This window comes from Scyliorhinus canicula, chromosome 1, assembly GCF_902713615.1.
Source record: "Scyliorhinus canicula chromosome 1, sScyCan1.1, whole genome shotgun sequence".
Taxonomy (NCBI): Eukaryota; Metazoa; Chordata; class Chondrichthyes; order Carcharhiniformes; family Scyliorhinidae; genus Scyliorhinus; species Scyliorhinus canicula.
Window position 1 is genome coordinate 19,324,765 of NC_052146.1, and position 17,540 is coordinate 19,342,304.

A 17,540-nucleotide genomic window follows, 5' to 3' on the forward strand; every position below is an offset into this window, starting at 1 on the left:
TTCCCCTGCCCCTCAGCGGGAGAGCTCATACTCCAGAGAACCACATGGAAGATAATCATTCCCACCCGTAAGTCCCCTGCGAGATATTACAGGATAATTATTGGCCTGGCCACTAGTGATTACTCCCTGCTCTAACAAATTCAAATCGTCAGAACTGTAAGTTCTGAAAAACAGTAGAAAAATGTCTTTAACCGTAGTAGGTGAATAAAGAATACTTGTAATAACCTTCAACAGCCTCAGAACATCCCAAAGCACATCACAGCCAATAAAGTGCTTTATAATATTGAATTTAATTGGATTTGTTTATTGTCATGTGTACCGAAGTACAGTGAAAAGTATTTTTCTGCGAGCAGCTCAAACAGATCATTTAGTACATGAAAAGAAAATACGTAAAAGATCATTCGGGATTTATGTCACCTGGTACATCTTCATCCAAAAAACAGATTAATGCCTGCAATAGTCTTCCTTATGGACATTGAGGCTCTTTCATGAAGCAGTTAAGATGCAGGATTGTCAATTAGGATCAAATGTGTTCCTGAAGGACTCAAATGATTTGCCCCCAAGCTCCAGCCATGAGTTGGCCAACACAGCCATCCCTGTGCCACACTGCCAATCAGAAGCATGATGTGGAGATGCTGGCGTTGGACTGGGGTGAGCGCAGTAAGAAGTTTTACAACACCAGGTTAAAATCCAACAGGTTTGTTTCAATCACTAGCTTTCGGAGCACTGCTCCTTCCTCAGGTGAATGAAGAGGTAGGTTCCAGAAACATATATATCGACAAAGTCAAAGAACAAGACAATGCTTTGAAAAGCAATTGGAAAGCAAACAGACTCATGTCCCCTGAGTGATGCTGTACTGGACAACCTGAGGTGATCAAAGAGGGTGTGGGGGAATCGCGCGCGCGTGGAAGCAACAGGCCGGACATGGGGTGAACAGAACCCCAGCATCTCCCTCCTTCCTCGGGATGCCAGGTCGGAGTCGTGGCAGGGCAGACAGAATATTCGGACCTGAGTTCTCCGCGGCTTTAACCGAGTTGGCAATCTGTTGTCGACTCACTGTGAGATTCGGCAGCTTTACCAAGATGGCGGAACCCTCCCCAGCCCGGTGGGCATGCGCAGTCTGCTCCCCCGCCCGCGGGAGGGGCGGGAGTACGACCGACCCCCACCTCCCCTGACCCGGAAACGGAAGCGGCGGCTGGCGGTGATGGGCTTCTTGTTGATGGAGTTGTGTTTGTTCCGAGAGGGAAGGAAATATAAAAGGAGAGCGGAGCTGGGAGTCAGGAGCCGGGTACTCACCTTTGGAACCTAATACTACAAAACCCACCATCACTATTACTCATAATACCTTTCAGGCTATGCACATCCCTGAAAGAAAAGGTCCTGGAACACAAGAGGAGGTTTTTTTTGGCCTAATTTCTGATTGTTTCAAGTTTGTGCAGCGACTGTAATCGTGTTGCTGCGTGTATGTATAATTCCTCTAGTTGCTGTGCTGTGAGATTGCGGAATGCAGGAAAGTCATCCTCACAAGGAAAAACCTTATTGCCATAATGCCTTTCTGACAGCCTGCACTATTCGTCTCAAAAGTCCTGCAGTGCAGGAAATGCTGGACAATCTCAGCAGGTCTTACCACATCTGTGGAGAGAGCAGAGAGCTAATGTTTGGAGTCATCGAGTCCCTACGGTTGCAGAAGGAGGCCATTTGGCCCATCAAGTTTGCACCAATCATCTGAAAGAGCACCCTACCTCGACCCCATCCCCGTAACCCACCCTAAAGGGCAATTTAGCGCGGCCGATCCACCTAACCTGCACATCTTTGGGCTGTGGGAGGAAACTGGAGCACTCGGAGGAAACCACACCGAGACACGGAAAACGTTCAAACTCGACAGAGTCATCAGAGGTCGGAATCAAATCCGGGTCTCTGGTGCTGTGAGGCTGCAGGGCGAACCACCGTGCTGTCCCCGATGAACAGTGCAGGCTGTCAGGAGGCTGGATCACTCTTTGTCAAAGCTTATAGTAATAGATTTGGGCTTGTTTTTAAAATAAAACATTATTTTTTGTTCTTTGGGTCTTTCAGAGCGAGTGTTTTCTGGTGCCACTTCTGTGTGTAAAAGTTGTGTAAGTGTTGTGCAAGATGAGTGCAGCATGTACAGACTTAAACAAAGATTGTCATCAAATATGCAAGGTGAAGGATGTTTGAGTGATCTGTCTTCTAGCTGAAATAGCATTGTAGTATTTATTTCTGTTTAATTATCTAACATAACTTGCATGGGGTTACAAATTCAAGATTATATCCTGGTGCTATGAGCCAACAAAAATGAAGCTTTGAAACAAAATTGTAAAACTTTAAAAATGTTTTAGATTTTTTCATGCACAAATTTGGATTGTTTTAAAAAATAATTCCTGTAATTTTTAGTGTCACTGGAATTTTGGAAAATAGTTATGCCAGTTAACTTAAATTTGTGTTGAATATCTGCCTATATTATGAGACACAACCAGAAGTACATGATCGATTCAGTCTCTCCAAATATGTCTGGAGAGTACAGTTTAGGATGTACAAAACAAAGGTAAAAAAGTGATGCCACATGTCTGCCACTGGTCTTTGAAGCGAGAATCACAGAACATTAGACCGATTTTTTTTCTTCCCCTTCCCTTCCCCCTTCCCTTTTTTTAAAACAAGTTATCAGTAAGCGTTGAGGCAGCATTGATAATGGATCTCTCGGAATGATTGCAAGTTTACAAAGATTCAGATAATCATAAACTGCACTTTGAGATTATAAGTTTTAAATACTTAATTGTCTTGTTCGCCAAAAATTACAGCTTTCTAATCTCTATTAGGCACATTATTTCCCAAGTTGCACCATTTGATCCTTTGAGAACAACATTGATGTCTCTACTGTGCGGATGTGTGTGAATGTACATCACATATATATCATTATATACATATTCCTGTACAGTGGTGCTGAGGTTATTCATGAAGGCCCCACCTTCTCGACCTTGCCCCTTGCCTGAGGTATGGTGACCTTTGGGTTAAATCACCACCAGTCAACTCTCAAAGGGGGGAGGAGCCTATGGTCCTCTAGGACTGTGGGGACATTTACATAAATATATTACATTTATTATAAATCACAATATTCTAGATCTGTGTTACTTAAGTCCTGGGTATGAAGTTTTGTGAAAAAGAACACAGAAAATGTGCCTGTGTGGTCATTTTGTTAACGCTGTAGGAGAGAATCACAATTATATGGGTTCAGATACAGAAATACGCTGCACTTAGAAGCAGGAATGAAGATTTTAAAAGCCATTAATCTTTGAAATCAAGAACAAGGAGGTGGTGATGAATTTCTGTTCGGCGTATGAAATATATTGCCATAAGTAGCATTTGATGCTAATTTAATCATGGTGCTTGAGTGGGAGTTGGGCAAACACTTGAGGAAAAATAAAGATTATAATGAACAGGAAAATGGAACTGCATTGTGTAAAGTTTAATGGTGGTGCACAATAGCCAAAATGACATTCTGTACTTAAATTTGCATGATTCGTCCAACTCCGTTAGATGTACTAATTCAGCTTATGTCAGGTAGTTTATTAGGCTTTGAATGTTTGAAATTCAGCAGCCAAATCAGCCAATTTTGGTAGTCAGCAGTCAGGGTAGATATTAACCTCTATCCATTACAACTTGTAAATTGGCAGTCATAAAGGATGCATGTCTAATTTTTATGACATATTTTGTTCTTTTTTAGGGTTTTCATTGTGCACAGTCGTGTAGATAGCAATTTTGCTCTGAGAAGATAGACTTGAAATGAGTCATCCTGTTATCAGTGCATAATGCCCATTCACTCCAGATCGGCCACTCTGAATGAGTGCCTCATGTCCATGCACCAGGACTGAAGAACTGATTTCCAGTCTTGGACAGCACTATACAATTGAGGTAAACTGGTGCTTTACTTTACTGATAGTTTGTCACCATTATTCCCTTTTGCTTAACTGGTAGTGAAACGGCTGTCATTTCTATAAATGTTGGTGGTGATCTAGTTATAATATGCATGGGCAGTGTCTTCTTGATGTAAGTCAGAACCATAAGAACTGAGAAATATGGGGAATAAAGAGCAAGTGAGAACTTTCAGGAACGGGGATGGATGGAGAAGTTGCTCTTCGTGTGGGAGGATGTGATGTCACCTTGGATGAGTAGCACCTAATTTAGAGTGGAGCTCGGGCGAACATTAGAGTTTGGGAAAATAAAACTTGTATTTATGTAGCGCTTTAACCTAAAAGGTACCAGGGCACTTCACAGGAGCATTATAAAACAATGCTTGACACCGAGGGACAACATGATGCTAGGTCAGATGACCTAGGAGTGTCTTAAAGGAGGAAAGTGAGGTAGAGATAGGGTGAGTTGTAGGCAGGGGAATTTCGGAATTTGGGTCCCAGGCAACTGAAACCAATGATGGAGGAATGTTAAAGAGAGGGATAGTGTCGGGCTATGGTGTGCCATTTTCTGGAAAGAAAAGGTAGGACATCCTCTGTCCAGTCAATGTTGAATTGAGGAATGTTCTTGTTCATCCAGGACACACTGTCAGTTCAGCAGTCAGTCACAGTGGTAGCAGAGAGGCAGAGCTGGCGGTCAGTGTCCTGGAAAGCTAACTCCATGCTGAAAAATAATGCATCTTGTAATATGGACTAGAGTCAGTGTAGCATTAGCTAGCCTAATAAGCTAGTGTTATATTGGAGCTTTGCTTCTGAATGTGCCGGTACTTTTATGGTGTCCACAAAACTCTGTCTTGGGTTAATCTCTGTAAAAGCCAGTACAGTAACGGGTGTAACTAGGTGTGCCAGTCTTTCATGAGAGAACGTCTTTCAGGACTGTTCTCATTCGGCCTTCAGTGTATAATAGGCTCAATATGTGAAATTTTCCTGCTAAGCCCATTTAAACTATGAAACATCATCTAGCAGAATAATTGGATCATTAAGTCTCTCATGTTCCAAATTTGTGCTGTCTCTAATGAGAGGATTTTAAACTGTACAACACTGAGTCCTTCGAGTTCATGTCTTTTTTTGGTGGTAGGAACTGTTTGAACTAATGTAAGAGCAACAGTCAAGAGGTGAATGTGCTTGTGTTTCCTATTGTGCATTGGTATCAAAATGTTAAATGTAGTGAAGAGGCTTGGTGAGGCTTTAAATTTGAAATAGTTCATGTATGCATTCAAGTGTCAGAAAATGTTAACAACACTTGGGACTCCGATAAATAATAATGTTGGAATCTTGGGTCATGCTATTGAGCACGTGCATTTGGTCATCGATAAGAGAGAAAATCCTTTCAAAAACTCCTGTTGTTGTCATGTTCACAGAAGCAAGAATGTTTAGCACTACACAAACTTCCAAAACGCAGTTCCTGGACAAAGCCCGGGCGGCTCGGGAAGAGAGGAAAGGGCAGAAGGAACGGGAACATGCAGCTATTCAGATTCAAGCGCTGGTCAGGAGGTACCTCTGCAGGTGTCGGCTGCTTCGAGAAATCAGGTCAATTATTTTGTTTTGCAAGAAATATCATAATGCAATTTTCAAAAGAATAATAGTATAAAGAACAATCAGAAGTAATAATGTTGGCCGCAATTCTCTGGCCCTTCGCTGTTGGCAGGATTCTCTGGTCCCGCCGGCATTGCACCCCCGCCCTCGTGTTTCCTGGTGGCGTGGGGTAGCTTCAATGGGAATTCCCATTGAGAGGTGGGAGTTGCCAGTGAACGATGCTGCCTCCTACTGCTGAGAAACATGTGGCTGCAAGGCCAGACAATCCTGCCCATTATGTTTTAGAAACAAAGCAAAATCCCAATAAAAGACAAAACGGGCAAAGTCATAGCAACAACTGCTATAAACTTTATAAAGCCAAAGAACATCCAAGACTTGGAACATTGCACTCCTATCTATGGAAACTTTTAAGCCTCAGTTCTACTTTCCGCAGTTTTTAGGCTTAAAAAAACAGCTTGGTATAGCTCCATTGCCGCTACTCTTTCAACAATACTGTGGGGCTTGGATGTTTCCCATAGTTTTAAAGAAAAACACGCACTCCCAAGCGCCCTGGGAAAGCTGATTAGATTCCAGTTGATATGCCAGTTTAGAAAGGAAGTAATGGATAGAACAAAGAACAATACAGCACAGGAACAGGCCCTTCAGCTCTCCAAGCCTGTACCAGTCATGATACCAACCTTTGCCAAAACCCTCCACTTCCTTGTGCCGTATACCTCGATACCCATCCTATCCATGTGTCTGGCAAGATGTCTTTTGAATGCCGTTACTGTATCTGCTTCCACAACCTCCCCTGGCAACACGTTCCAGGCATTCACCACCCTCTGTGTAAAAAAAAAAAAAACCTGCCTCGCACATCTCTAAACTGTGCCCCACTGAACTTAAACCTATGCCCCATGGTGACTGTCCCCTCCACACTGAGAAAGAGTCCCTGCCCATCCACTCTATCCATGCCCGTCATAACCTTGTAGACCTCAATCAGGTCATCCCTCAACCTCCGTCTTTCTAATGAAAACAGTCAGAGTCTATTCAGCCACTCCACATAGCTAACACCCTGCAGGCAAGGCAACATCCTGGTAAACCTCCTCTGCACCCTCTCCAAAGCCTCCACATCCTTCTTGTAGTGTGGCGACCAGAATTGTGCGCAATATTCCAAGTGCGGCCTTACCAAGGTTCTATACAACTGTAGCATGACTTGCCAGTTTTATACTCGATGCCGCATCAAATGAAGGCAAGCATCCCATTTGCTTTCTTGACTACCTTGTCCACTTGTGTTGCCACCTTCAAATATCTGTGGACATGCTCTCCCAGATCTCTGTGACTTTCTATATTCCTAAGAGTTTTGCCATTTACGGTATATTTCCCCTCTATATTAGACCTACCAAATGCATTACCTCACATTTGTCCGGATTAAACTCCATTTACTATTTCTCTGCCCAAGCCTCCAACTTATCTATGTCGTGCTGTATCTTCTGACAGTCCTCAACACTATCTGCCACTCCACCAACCTTGGTGTCACCCGCGAACTTACCAATCAGACCGGCTACATTTTCCTCCAAATTGTTTATGTACACCGCAGGCAACAGAGGCCCAAGCACAGATCCCTGTGGCACACCACTAGTCACAACTTTCCAGTCAGAGAAACTCCCTTCTACTGCTACCCTTTGTCTTCTGTGACCGAGCCTGTTCTGTATCAACCTCACTTCTGATCCCGTGTGACTTCACCTTTTGTATCAGTCTGCCATGAGGCACCTTGTCAATGGCTTTACTGAAGTCCATGTAAACAACATCCACCTCCCTCCCCTCGCCAATCATCTTCGTCACCTCCTCAAAAACCTCGATCAAGTTAGTGAGGTACAACCTCCCCTTTACAAAACCATGCTGCCTATCGCTTATGAGTCCATTTGTTTCCAAATGGGTATAAATCCTGTCCCTGAAAATTCTCTCCAATAATTTACCTACTACTGACGTGAGGCTCACCGGCCTATAGTTTCCAGGATTATCCCTGCTACCTATTTTAAACAGTGGTACCTTATTAGCTGTTCTCCAGTCCTCTGTAGTCAATGAGGATACAAAGATGTCAGTCAAGGCCCAGGCAATATCCCTTCCGGCCCAGGAGACTTATCTACCTTAATATCTTTTAAAAGACCCATTACCTCCTCCTTTTCGATGTTAACATGATCCAGACTGTCCACACACCCTACCCAAGAATCATCTTCCACAAAGTCCCTTTCTTTGCTGAACACTGATTCAAAGTACTCATTTAGTACCCTACCCATTTCCTCTGGCTCAACATCAATAGATTCCCCCACTGTCCTTAAGTGGTCAATCCTTTCCCTGGCCACCCTCTTGCTTTACATATGAATAAAAAGCTTTGGGATTCTCCATAATCCTACTTGCCAAGGGCTTGTCATGACCCCTCCTAGCCATCCTAATTTCCCGCTTCAGCACCTTCCTACTTCCTTTATACTCCTCAAGGGTTTCGACTGTCCCCACCCTTCCAGACTGTACAAAAGTCTCCTTTTTCTTTTCGACGATGTTTACAATATCCCTTGTTATCCAAGGCTCCCTAAACTTCCCAAATTTATCCTTCGTTCTCTCAGGAACGTGACTTTGTTGAATCCTAATCAATTGTCGCTTGAAAGACTCCCACATGTCTGATGTTAATTTACTATCCAACAGCGCACCCAATCCAAATTCTTCAATTCCTGTCTAATGTTATCGTAATATTCCTTTCCCCAATTTAGCACCTTAACGTGAGGGTTGCCCTCATCTCTGTCCAAAAGTACCCTATAACTTACGAATTGTGGTCACTACTACCTAAATATTCCCCTATTGAAACCTCAATCACCTGACCCCTTCCCTAGTTGGACTATCTACATATTGCATCAAGAAGGCTTCATTGATACACCTTACAAATTCTGCCCCATCCAAACCCCGAGTACTATGTGAGTCCCAGTCAATATAGGGGAAATTAAAATCCCCTACCACAACAACCCTGTTACTTTTGTACCTATCCAAAATCTCTCTACCTATCTGCTCTTCTATCTCTCGCTGGCAGTTGGGGGCCTGTAATAAATGCCAACATTGTGATTGCCCCCTTCCTGTTCCTGAGCTCTACCCAGATTGCCTCATTGTATGAGCCCACAGTACGGCTATAATATTCTCCTTATTCAGTAATGATACTCCCCCACCCCTTTTACATCCCCCTCTATCTCTCCTGAAGCATCTATATCCTCTAACATTCAGCTGCCAATCCTGCCCTTTAACCATGTTTCTGTGAAAGTCACGATGTCGTCATTCCAAGTATTAATAGGTGCTCGAAGTTCATCTGCTTTACCCGTTATACTTCTGCCGTTGAAACAAATACACTTCAAACCACTGCGTTTGAGCAGACAGGGTGATGTAGCCCCCCCCCCCACTCTACTATTCTATCATGATGTTGTCTATATGAACGTCAGTAAGGCCTTTGACAAGGTCCCTCATGGCAGACTGGTACAAAAGGTGAAGTCACATGGGATCAGAGGTGAGCTGGCAAGATGGATACAGAACTGGCTTGGTCATAGAAGGCAGAGAGTAGCAATGGAAGGGTGCTTTTCTGATTGGAGGGCTGTGACGATTGGTGTTCCGCAGGGATCAGTGCTGGGACTTTTGCTGTTCGTAGTAAATATAAATGAGTTGGAGGAAAATGTAACTGGTCTGATTAGTAAGTTTGTGGATGACACAAAGGTTGGTGGAATTGCTGATAGCAATGGCCACTGTCAGAGGATACAGCAGGATTTAGATTGTTTGGAGACTTGGGCGGAAGATGGCAGATGGAATTTAATCCGGACAAATGTGAGGTAATGCATTTTGGAAGGTCTAATGCAGGTAGGGAATGTACAGTGAATGGTAGAACCTTCAAAAGTATTGACAGTCAGAGAGATTTAGGTGTACAGGTCCACAGGTCACTGAAAGAGGCAACACAGATGGAGAAGGTAGTCAAGAAGGCATACGGCATGCTTGCCTTCATTGGCCGGGGCATTGAGTATGAAAATTGGCAAGCCATTTTGCAGCTAGTTAGTTAGGCCACACTTGGAGTGTAGTGTTCAATTCTGGTCGCCACACTACCAGAAGGATGTGGACGCTTTAGAGAGGGTGCAGAAGAGATTTACCAGGATGTTGCCTGGTATGGAGGGCATTAGCTATGAGGAGAGATTGAATAAACCGGTTTGTCCTCACTGGAACGACGGAGGTTGAGGGGCGACCTGATAGAGGTCTACAAAATTATGAGGAGCATAGAGCATGAGGATAGTCAGAGGCTTTTTCCAGGGTAGAGGGGTCAATTACTAGGGGACATAGGTTTAAGGTGCGAGGGTCAAGGTTTAGAGGAGACGTACGAGGCAAGTTTTTTTACACAGAGGGTAGTGGGTGCCTGGAACTCGCTGCCGGAGGAGGTGGTGGAAGCAGGGACGATAGTGACGTTTAAGGGGCATCTTGACAAATACATGAATAGGATAGCAATAGAGGGATAGGGACCTCGGAAGTGTAGAAGATTTTAGTTTCGACGGGCAGCGTGGTCGGCGCAGGCTTGGAGGGTCAAAGGGCTTGTTCCTGTGCTGTACTTTTCTTTGTTCTTTGTTCATGCCTGGGATCAACCCTGGTCAATGAGGAGTGCAGGAGGGCATGCCAGAAGCAGCACCAGGAAAACCTAGAAATGAGGTGTCAACCTGGTGAAGTTATAACACATCACTACTTGCGTTCCAAACAGTTGAAGCAGCATGCGATAGATAGAACATAGAACAGTACAGCACAGCACAGGCCCTTCGGCCCTCGATGTTGTGCCGAGCAATGATCACCCTACTCAAACCCATGTATCCACCCTATACCCGTAACCCAACAAAACCCCCCCCTCCTCCCCCCTCCCCCCTCCCCCCTCCCCCCTTACTTTTTAGGACACTACGGGCAATTTAGCATGGCCAATCCACCTAACCCGCACATCTTTGGACTGTGGGAGGAAACCGGAGCACCCAGAGTAAACCCACGCACACACTGGGAGGATGTGCAGACTCCGCACAGACAGTGACCCAGCCGGGAACCGAACCTGGGACCCTGGAGCTGTGAAGCATTTATGCTAACCACCATGCTACCGTGCTGCCCTTTGGGCTAAGAGATCCCACAACCATTGGATCAGATCTACGCTCTGCAGCCCTATCTCATCCAATTGTGAATGCTGATAGGTAATTAAACAATTCACTGAAGGAGGAGGCTCCACAGGTGTCTCCATCCTCCGAGATGGAGAAAGCCCAGTACATCAGTTCAAAAGACGAGGCTGAAGCATTTGCAATCATCTTCAACCAGAAGTGCTGAGCGAATGATCCATCTTGGCTTCTGGAGGTCCCCAGCTTCACAAATGCCAGTCTTCGGCCAATTTAATTGACTCCACGTGATATCAAGGATCGGCTGAAGGCACTTGGTACTGCGAAATATGGGCCCTCACAATGTTCTGACGAGAATACTGATGACTTGTGCTCCAGAACCAGTTGTGCGCCGAAGCAAACTCTTCAAGTACAACTACAACACTATCTGTGGAAAATTGCCGAGATTTGTCCTGTACACAAAAGACAGGACAAATCCAATGTGGCCACTTATTGCTCCATAAGTCTACTCTTGACCATCAGCAAAATTATTTTTTTCATCCATTCATGGGATGACAGTGTCTTTATTTGGATTCTGAGTGATCAGTCTTCAAGGACCATGTAGAATTATTGCACTGTCATCTTTTGTGGATACTGTTTGGTCCAGCAAGGATCTTAAACTCATTGCCATACTCTTTTAATCTCTTCCATTTTTAATTTAATCATTACCTTGTATTTAAATAGTCCTTAGTTCATCTTATTTCTCCTCTTTTACTCAACCTTGAACCTTATTAATATTTAGCTCAATGGGCCTCGACCCTTCACCTAGGCTTCTTAAAACAAAATCCCAGGGACATCTTTTTGAAAGCCACTTTGTATAGTTCCCGTTATTAAAATATTATCAGCATTGGTTAATTAGGTGATGTTGCCTTTACAGGATGGAAGTTGATTTCTTTGACACCGATGAAGCAAATTCATCAAAAAGAAGTGCACTTGCTATGTTTAAAATCATAAGGAAGCTACTCTTTGTGTATCATGTGAAAGAAGATAAAGAGGTAAGTGTGCGGGTTAATCTTGAATAGGGAGGGAAAATCCACACGTTGGGGATTCTTTGAGTGATGTTGCTACTTTTATAAAATTTACAGCTAAACGGGAGGACGTAATTGAAGTAATTTAATCCAGTTGGGAGTTGCATAGAACATTACAGCGCAGTACAGGCCCTTCGGCCCTCGATGTTGCGCCGTCCTGTGAAACCCCTCTAAAGTCCCTCTACACTATTCCCTTATCGTCCATATGCCTATCCAATGACCATTTGAATACGTTTAGCGTTGGCGAGTCCACTACTGTTGCCTTACATCCCTATCCCTTTTCCTACCTATGTCGTTGGTACCTATGTGGACCACGACTTGGGGCTGCTCCCCCTTAAGGATCCCGAAAACACGATCCGAGACATCGCGGACCCTGGCACCTGGGAGGCAACACACCAACCGCGAGTCTCTCGTTCCCACAGAATCTCCTATCTATCCCCCTAACTATGGAGTCTCCAATGACTAATGTTCTTCTCCTCTCCCCCCTTCCCTTCTGAGCAACAGGGGCAGACGCTGTGCCAGAGACCTGTACCCCATGGCTGACAGTATCCAAAGCGGTATACCTGTTAGTAAGGGGAACTACCACAGGGGATCCCTGTACTGACTGCTTCCCCCCAGCCCCTCTCATCGTCACCTGACAACAGCCCCTCCAGAAACCACCTTCAAATTACGGTGACCGCACTGCACGAATGCAAATTTCCCCGGAACAGCCAATCAGGAGCTCCACTCTACTGCCCTCTGCTGGATCCAAATTAGATACTTGATGTCAGCAGCAAGGATTGTCTAATTAGCTGAGACATAAACTCTTCTCTTGCAGGGTCAGATTTAATGTATTCATGTGTTATCCATCATCTATTTCTAATATATAATTTCAAGTTATCCTAAAGTCTGGTAAAAGTGAAGCAAAGGATTCTCAGACCCATGTTTACAAAGAACAATACAGCACAGGGACAGGCCCTTCAGCCCTCCAAGCCTGCACCGGTCATAATATCACCCTTGGCCACAACCCTCAGTACTTCCTAGTGCCATATCCCTCTATACCCATCCATGTATTTGTCGAGATGCCTTTTGAATGCTTTTAATGTATCTGCTTCCACAACCTCCCCTGGCAACACGTTACAAGCACTCACCTCCCTCTTAAAAAAAACCTCACACATCTCCTCTAAACTTTGCCCCATGGACGTTAAACCTATGCCCCCTAGTGACCGGATTGAAAATGTCACTCCAAGATCAAAGGGTGGCTGGTGTGGGAAATAGGAAAAGTGTCACACTGGTACAGTTTTGTGATTGAAGATGGGCAGAGAAGAAAGAGTTTATGTCCCAGCTAATTAGACAATCCTTGCTGCTGACATCAAGTATCTGAAATTTTCTATTCCCCAGAATCAACATCCCACAAGTGAAAAAGTCTTATAAAACGTTGCAGCTCTGGGAACTAATGCATCATGTGATCTATGTGGAATTCTTAAGCGGTGTAGAGTTCCTTTAGGCCAGCCTGTTGGTGCTGAATGAATTGATAATCAACACATTTTACTTCAATGTTCCCCTAGTTGCTGAATTTGTGGTCCCGGCCAGGCCAGGACCTGCACCATTACCAAGTTGAGAGGACAGGCTTGAGGGCAGGGCAGCCAAATGGTATGTTGGCCTTCATAGTGAGAGATGCGAGTACAGCAGCAGGGATGTCTTGCTGCAATTATACAGGGCCTTGTGAGGCCACACCTGGAATATTGTGTGAAGTTATGGTCTCCATATCGGAGGAAGGATATTCTTGCTCTAGAGGAAGTGCGGCGAAGGTTTACCAGACTGATTTCTGGGATGACAGGACTGACGTACGAAGAGAGATTGAATCGGTTTGTATTGTAATTGCTGGAGTTCAGAAGAATGAGGGGGCGATCTCACAGAAACCTATAAAATTCTAGCAGGACTAGACATGGTCGGTGCAGGAAGGGTGTTCCTGATGGTGGGTGTGTCCAGAACCAGGGGTCTGAGGATACGCGATAGATCAGAGATGAGGAGACATTTCTTCACCCAGAGAGTGGTGAGCCTGTGAAATTCATTACCACAGGAAGAAGTTGAGGCCAAAACATTGTATGTTTTCAAGAAGCAGTTAGATATAACACTTGGGGTGAAGGGCATCAAAGGATATTGGGGGAAAGCGGGAGTAGGCTATTGAGTTGGATGATCATAAACAATGGCGGAGCGGGCTCAAAAGGCCCAAGGACCTCCTGCAGCTCCTATTTGCTATGTTTCTATGTTTATATCCCATAGTCTTCAGTGCCACAAGTAATGATTCAATTAAAAATGGAAGAGATTAAAAGAGTTGTTAAGATTGACAGAATTGCCTTCCTTATAATCTCCAGTGAGCATCAAAATTAACTTTGATTTGACATTTCTTTTGCCAACATGTCATTAGAGACAGAGGAATAGAGAGTTTGCCAAACATGCAAAACGGTGGCATAGGCATTCCAAAGTTCATCCTTCTAGTCACTGCATAGTTTGTGGAAATTGGGAATGTCATTTGTCCATCAAGGTTCAAAACCGTGTGCAAATCCTACCTCTCCTCGGGAGATCTGCATCGGTTGCTATAGTAATGAGTTGCTTTATCTTTCCAGAGACTTCAGAAGCTGTGCCGCTGTATCCTTAATAGCATGGAAGTAGAGAATGAGTCCAAGGTTTGTATGTAATAGTATTGGATTTCCCCATTTCTATGCACCTCCAGTGGTTTAGTTGATAAATGTTCTGCCCAGTGTGGAATTCAACTACACAGATAATCAAAGTCCCATTCAATTCTTACTCGCATGACATTCCATGGTATTTGGGGTTTTCATTGTGCGACGCCATCTGCCTTGTCCATGAAAACTGAGCACCAGTGGCCTTTGTTATCAGTCTTGTTTCAATGTATTTTCCATACTACATTAATGAACTGTAGGGGAAAATAAACTTGACCTTGATTGATCCTATTTATGCTACTGACAGGTATGTATTCCACCCCTCCTTCACCCCAACGCTGCACAGCACAAATACTCTCTCTAGTCATATTGTGAGTTAGGCAGAGCCAAATTAGTATTTGTACTGCTGGATGTTTTCACAGCCCAAGTGGACACATCATGTAAATTTCATCTAGTTACCTTTACACTCTACTGTAATCCCATTAACAGGAATGTTGAGCAAGATCTAGCGAGTGCAGGTAATTTATGCACTTTTATGATTTTTGTTAATATACTGGCACATATTTAGCATTGGGCTCGTGCGTTGGGCTCGTGCTGTTCTCCCACAAACATGCTCTTTATTTTGGAACAGGATTACTGATTGATTTTGTTCCCATTTAGAAAAAATATAATATATACATAAATGTCATGTCTATTCACAGGTCTGGTATGTGTCACTAGCACTCTCCAAAGATCTCACCCTGCTATGGATCAAACAAGTTAAAGACCTACTCTGGCTCTGCTGTGAGTTTCTGAAGCAACTGAAGGTAAATGGAAAACTTGTTCAAAATTCCCACTGTGTGCGGAGAGAAGGGAGCTGCAATCGAAACTCCGAAATGACTCTTTCAAAAAATCGTTACTGCCATGAGATTTTCATTGACAGTGGACCAGAGTATTTAGTAAGAGTGGTATTCCAACTTTATCTTTTTATGGAGATCCCTCTGGACTCCTGTTACTGAACCAGATGTTCCCACCATTTAAATGCCACTCTTGTTCTCACTGAACTTTAGTGTATTCAGAATAACCTGCCCTCTGGGGAGAAAATTGCAGTTCAGCCGCTGATGTATGATTGATATGCTATCTTCTGTATCGCAGTTGTTTTCCAACTAAAATGTCAGCTAAATTAAAATTAGAATTTTTCATGGACACAGTGGAGCAGCAGCTTCCTAGAATTTGGTACAATATGGGGTGGCTCAAAGTCATGTTGCTTATTTAAGGTAAGGAATTACTGAACAGATGGAAATATTTGAAGTTTTTTTCTTGCAGCCTGATATTCTGCAGGACTGTAAGTTCATCACATTGTATCTCACCATGCTGGTCACATTCACAGACACCTCAACCTGGAAAATACTGAAAGGGAAAGGTCAGTGGCAAAAGCAACCTCTGCATTAATTCGCTAATAACCAGAAGCTTTTCATCTGCTGTAGACTTTGCTTTGGACTTTTGAGGTAGTTCCCACCTTTTTTGGTTCTGTATTCCTCTGTTTCCTCTTTCTCTGCATCTGTGCATGTCCGGCTTTCAGGATTTTGTCGATGCCCCTTTGTAACTCAACAGTCCAAGTGATCGGATGTTCATTTTTTCTTTCTTCTTCCTCAGTCCTTCCTGAGGAATTGCTTGTTCTCCACTAAATGTTCTCCCCTATCAGCACAAGTGAAATCTAAGAAGTGAAGTCTCAAATCAGGTTTCCGCCTATTATAAAAGCATAACAACGGGGTAAAGAGTCGATCAGTATCACATCTTCTATTTCAGTTTGACGTAATGGGAATCATTACAACTGTGAATTAAATGGAAAATATTGTCACAGCCCCATCAAATCATTTCTTAATGTCATTTGTTTTTATTGCCCTCCCTGCCCACTCCCCCCTCCCACCGCCCCTATTTTCCTGGCATGTGCTGCAGTAAAGGTCTCTATTTGTTGGATATCTTCTGGTGCATTATTGCAGTGGGCAATTGCAGGGACTTCAAAGCTGAGTCCAGTACTATCCTCACATTTCCAGCACAGGCCCCTCGAGGGAAAGAGAGAGAAGGAAAGTTCAAAAGTGAGAACCCTGGCTGAACTTCCATCCTCTATTCCAAGGACTTAAGTGGACATTTCAGAGTTCCGACCACCACTTCAGCTGGTTCAGCACAAGTAGAGAGTTAAGGCATTAACATTCCGCAGAGTGCAGTCGATTTATTGATTAAGTTTATAATCTAAACAAGTGTAAATTTTCTGTCACGTACTTGAGCGACATCAAGGAAATAGTCATTTTTAATTTCTGAAAATGTTGCTAACCACCTAAAAAGCCACATTTCAGAGCAGTGTAAAAATTCCGTGAACTTGTTCGTCTCACGTTGCCAACACCGTTGATTTTTCTTGATGACAGGAGAAGCTCTGAGACCTGCCATGAACCACATCTGTGCCAATATCATGGGACATCTCAATCAAAAGGGATATTATGTTGTGCTACAGGTTTGTTCAAAAATAATGCTTAAATTCTGTAAATCTAGTGTTTAAAAACCAGTAGTTACGTTCATTGGACATTGAGTTAGGACTGAGCTTTTGTGTGTATATTAGCTGGATATTTGATAGAAACCTCAACATCAGGTTAGAGGGTCACCAAAGAAAATTACTGAATTTCCAAATGTTTCATTTTGTTCATGGGATGTGGGCATTGCATGCAAGCCCAGCATTTATCCCCCATCCCGAATTGCTTCTGAAAGGGTGTGATGAGCTGCCTACTTGTATTGCTGCAGACAACATGGTGTAGGCACACGCTCCATGCTGTTAAGTAAGGAGTTCCAAGGTTCTCACCCAGTGATGATGGATCGATATATTTCAAAGTCAGACTGGTGTGCGACTTGAAGAGGAACTTACAGGTGGTGGGCATGTGCCTGCTGACCTTGTTCTTCTAGGAAGTAGAGATTGTGGGTTTGGATGCTGTTAAAGGAGAATTGCCGACTGCTGCAAGGCGTGCACATTGTTGTCACCGGGTACACCACTTCCCCAATGAGAGACTAAATGGGCTCTGAGACAATACTTAAGGACCAACATGCTGTTTGTGTTTAACTAGCCAAAAGTAGGTGGTTGATCACAATAGAGCAGCTTGGACTGAAGTTGAGGAAAGTATCTAC

The 17,540-nt window shown here is 43.7% G+C and overlaps 1 protein-coding gene across 7 annotated transcripts in view; it reads left to right on the forward strand.

Annotated features, from left to right (window-relative positions):
• Nucleotides 1-1,173: 1,173 nt before the first annotated feature.
• The window catches only part of ube3b (ubiquitin protein ligase E3B), a 59,792-nt gene continuing 43,425 nt past the window's right edge, over nt 1,174-17,540 (forward strand). Inside the window, exons 1-9 of one of the 7 annotated variants that reach the window (XM_038816465.1) lie at nt 1,190-1,397; nt 2,074-2,181; nt 3,740-3,927; nt 5,345-5,513; nt 11,571-11,688; nt 14,331-14,390; nt 15,089-15,193; nt 15,693-15,789; nt 16,793-16,878. In XM_038816465.1, the coding sequence (XP_038672393.1) occupies nt 5,353-5,513; nt 11,571-11,688; nt 14,331-14,390; nt 15,089-15,193; nt 15,693-15,789; nt 16,793-16,878 (627 nt within the window). In that variant the 5' untranslated portion in view covers nt 1,190-1,397; nt 2,074-2,181; nt 3,740-3,927; nt 5,345-5,352. Of the gene's footprint in view, nt 1,398-1,441; nt 1,463-2,073; nt 2,182-3,739; nt 3,928-5,344; nt 5,514-11,570; nt 11,689-14,330; nt 14,391-15,088; nt 15,194-15,692; nt 15,790-16,792; nt 16,879-17,540 lie in introns of those variants that run through there. The other 6 variants (XM_038816126.1, XM_038816032.1, XM_038816551.1 and 3 more) reach the window with 6 other exon arrangements.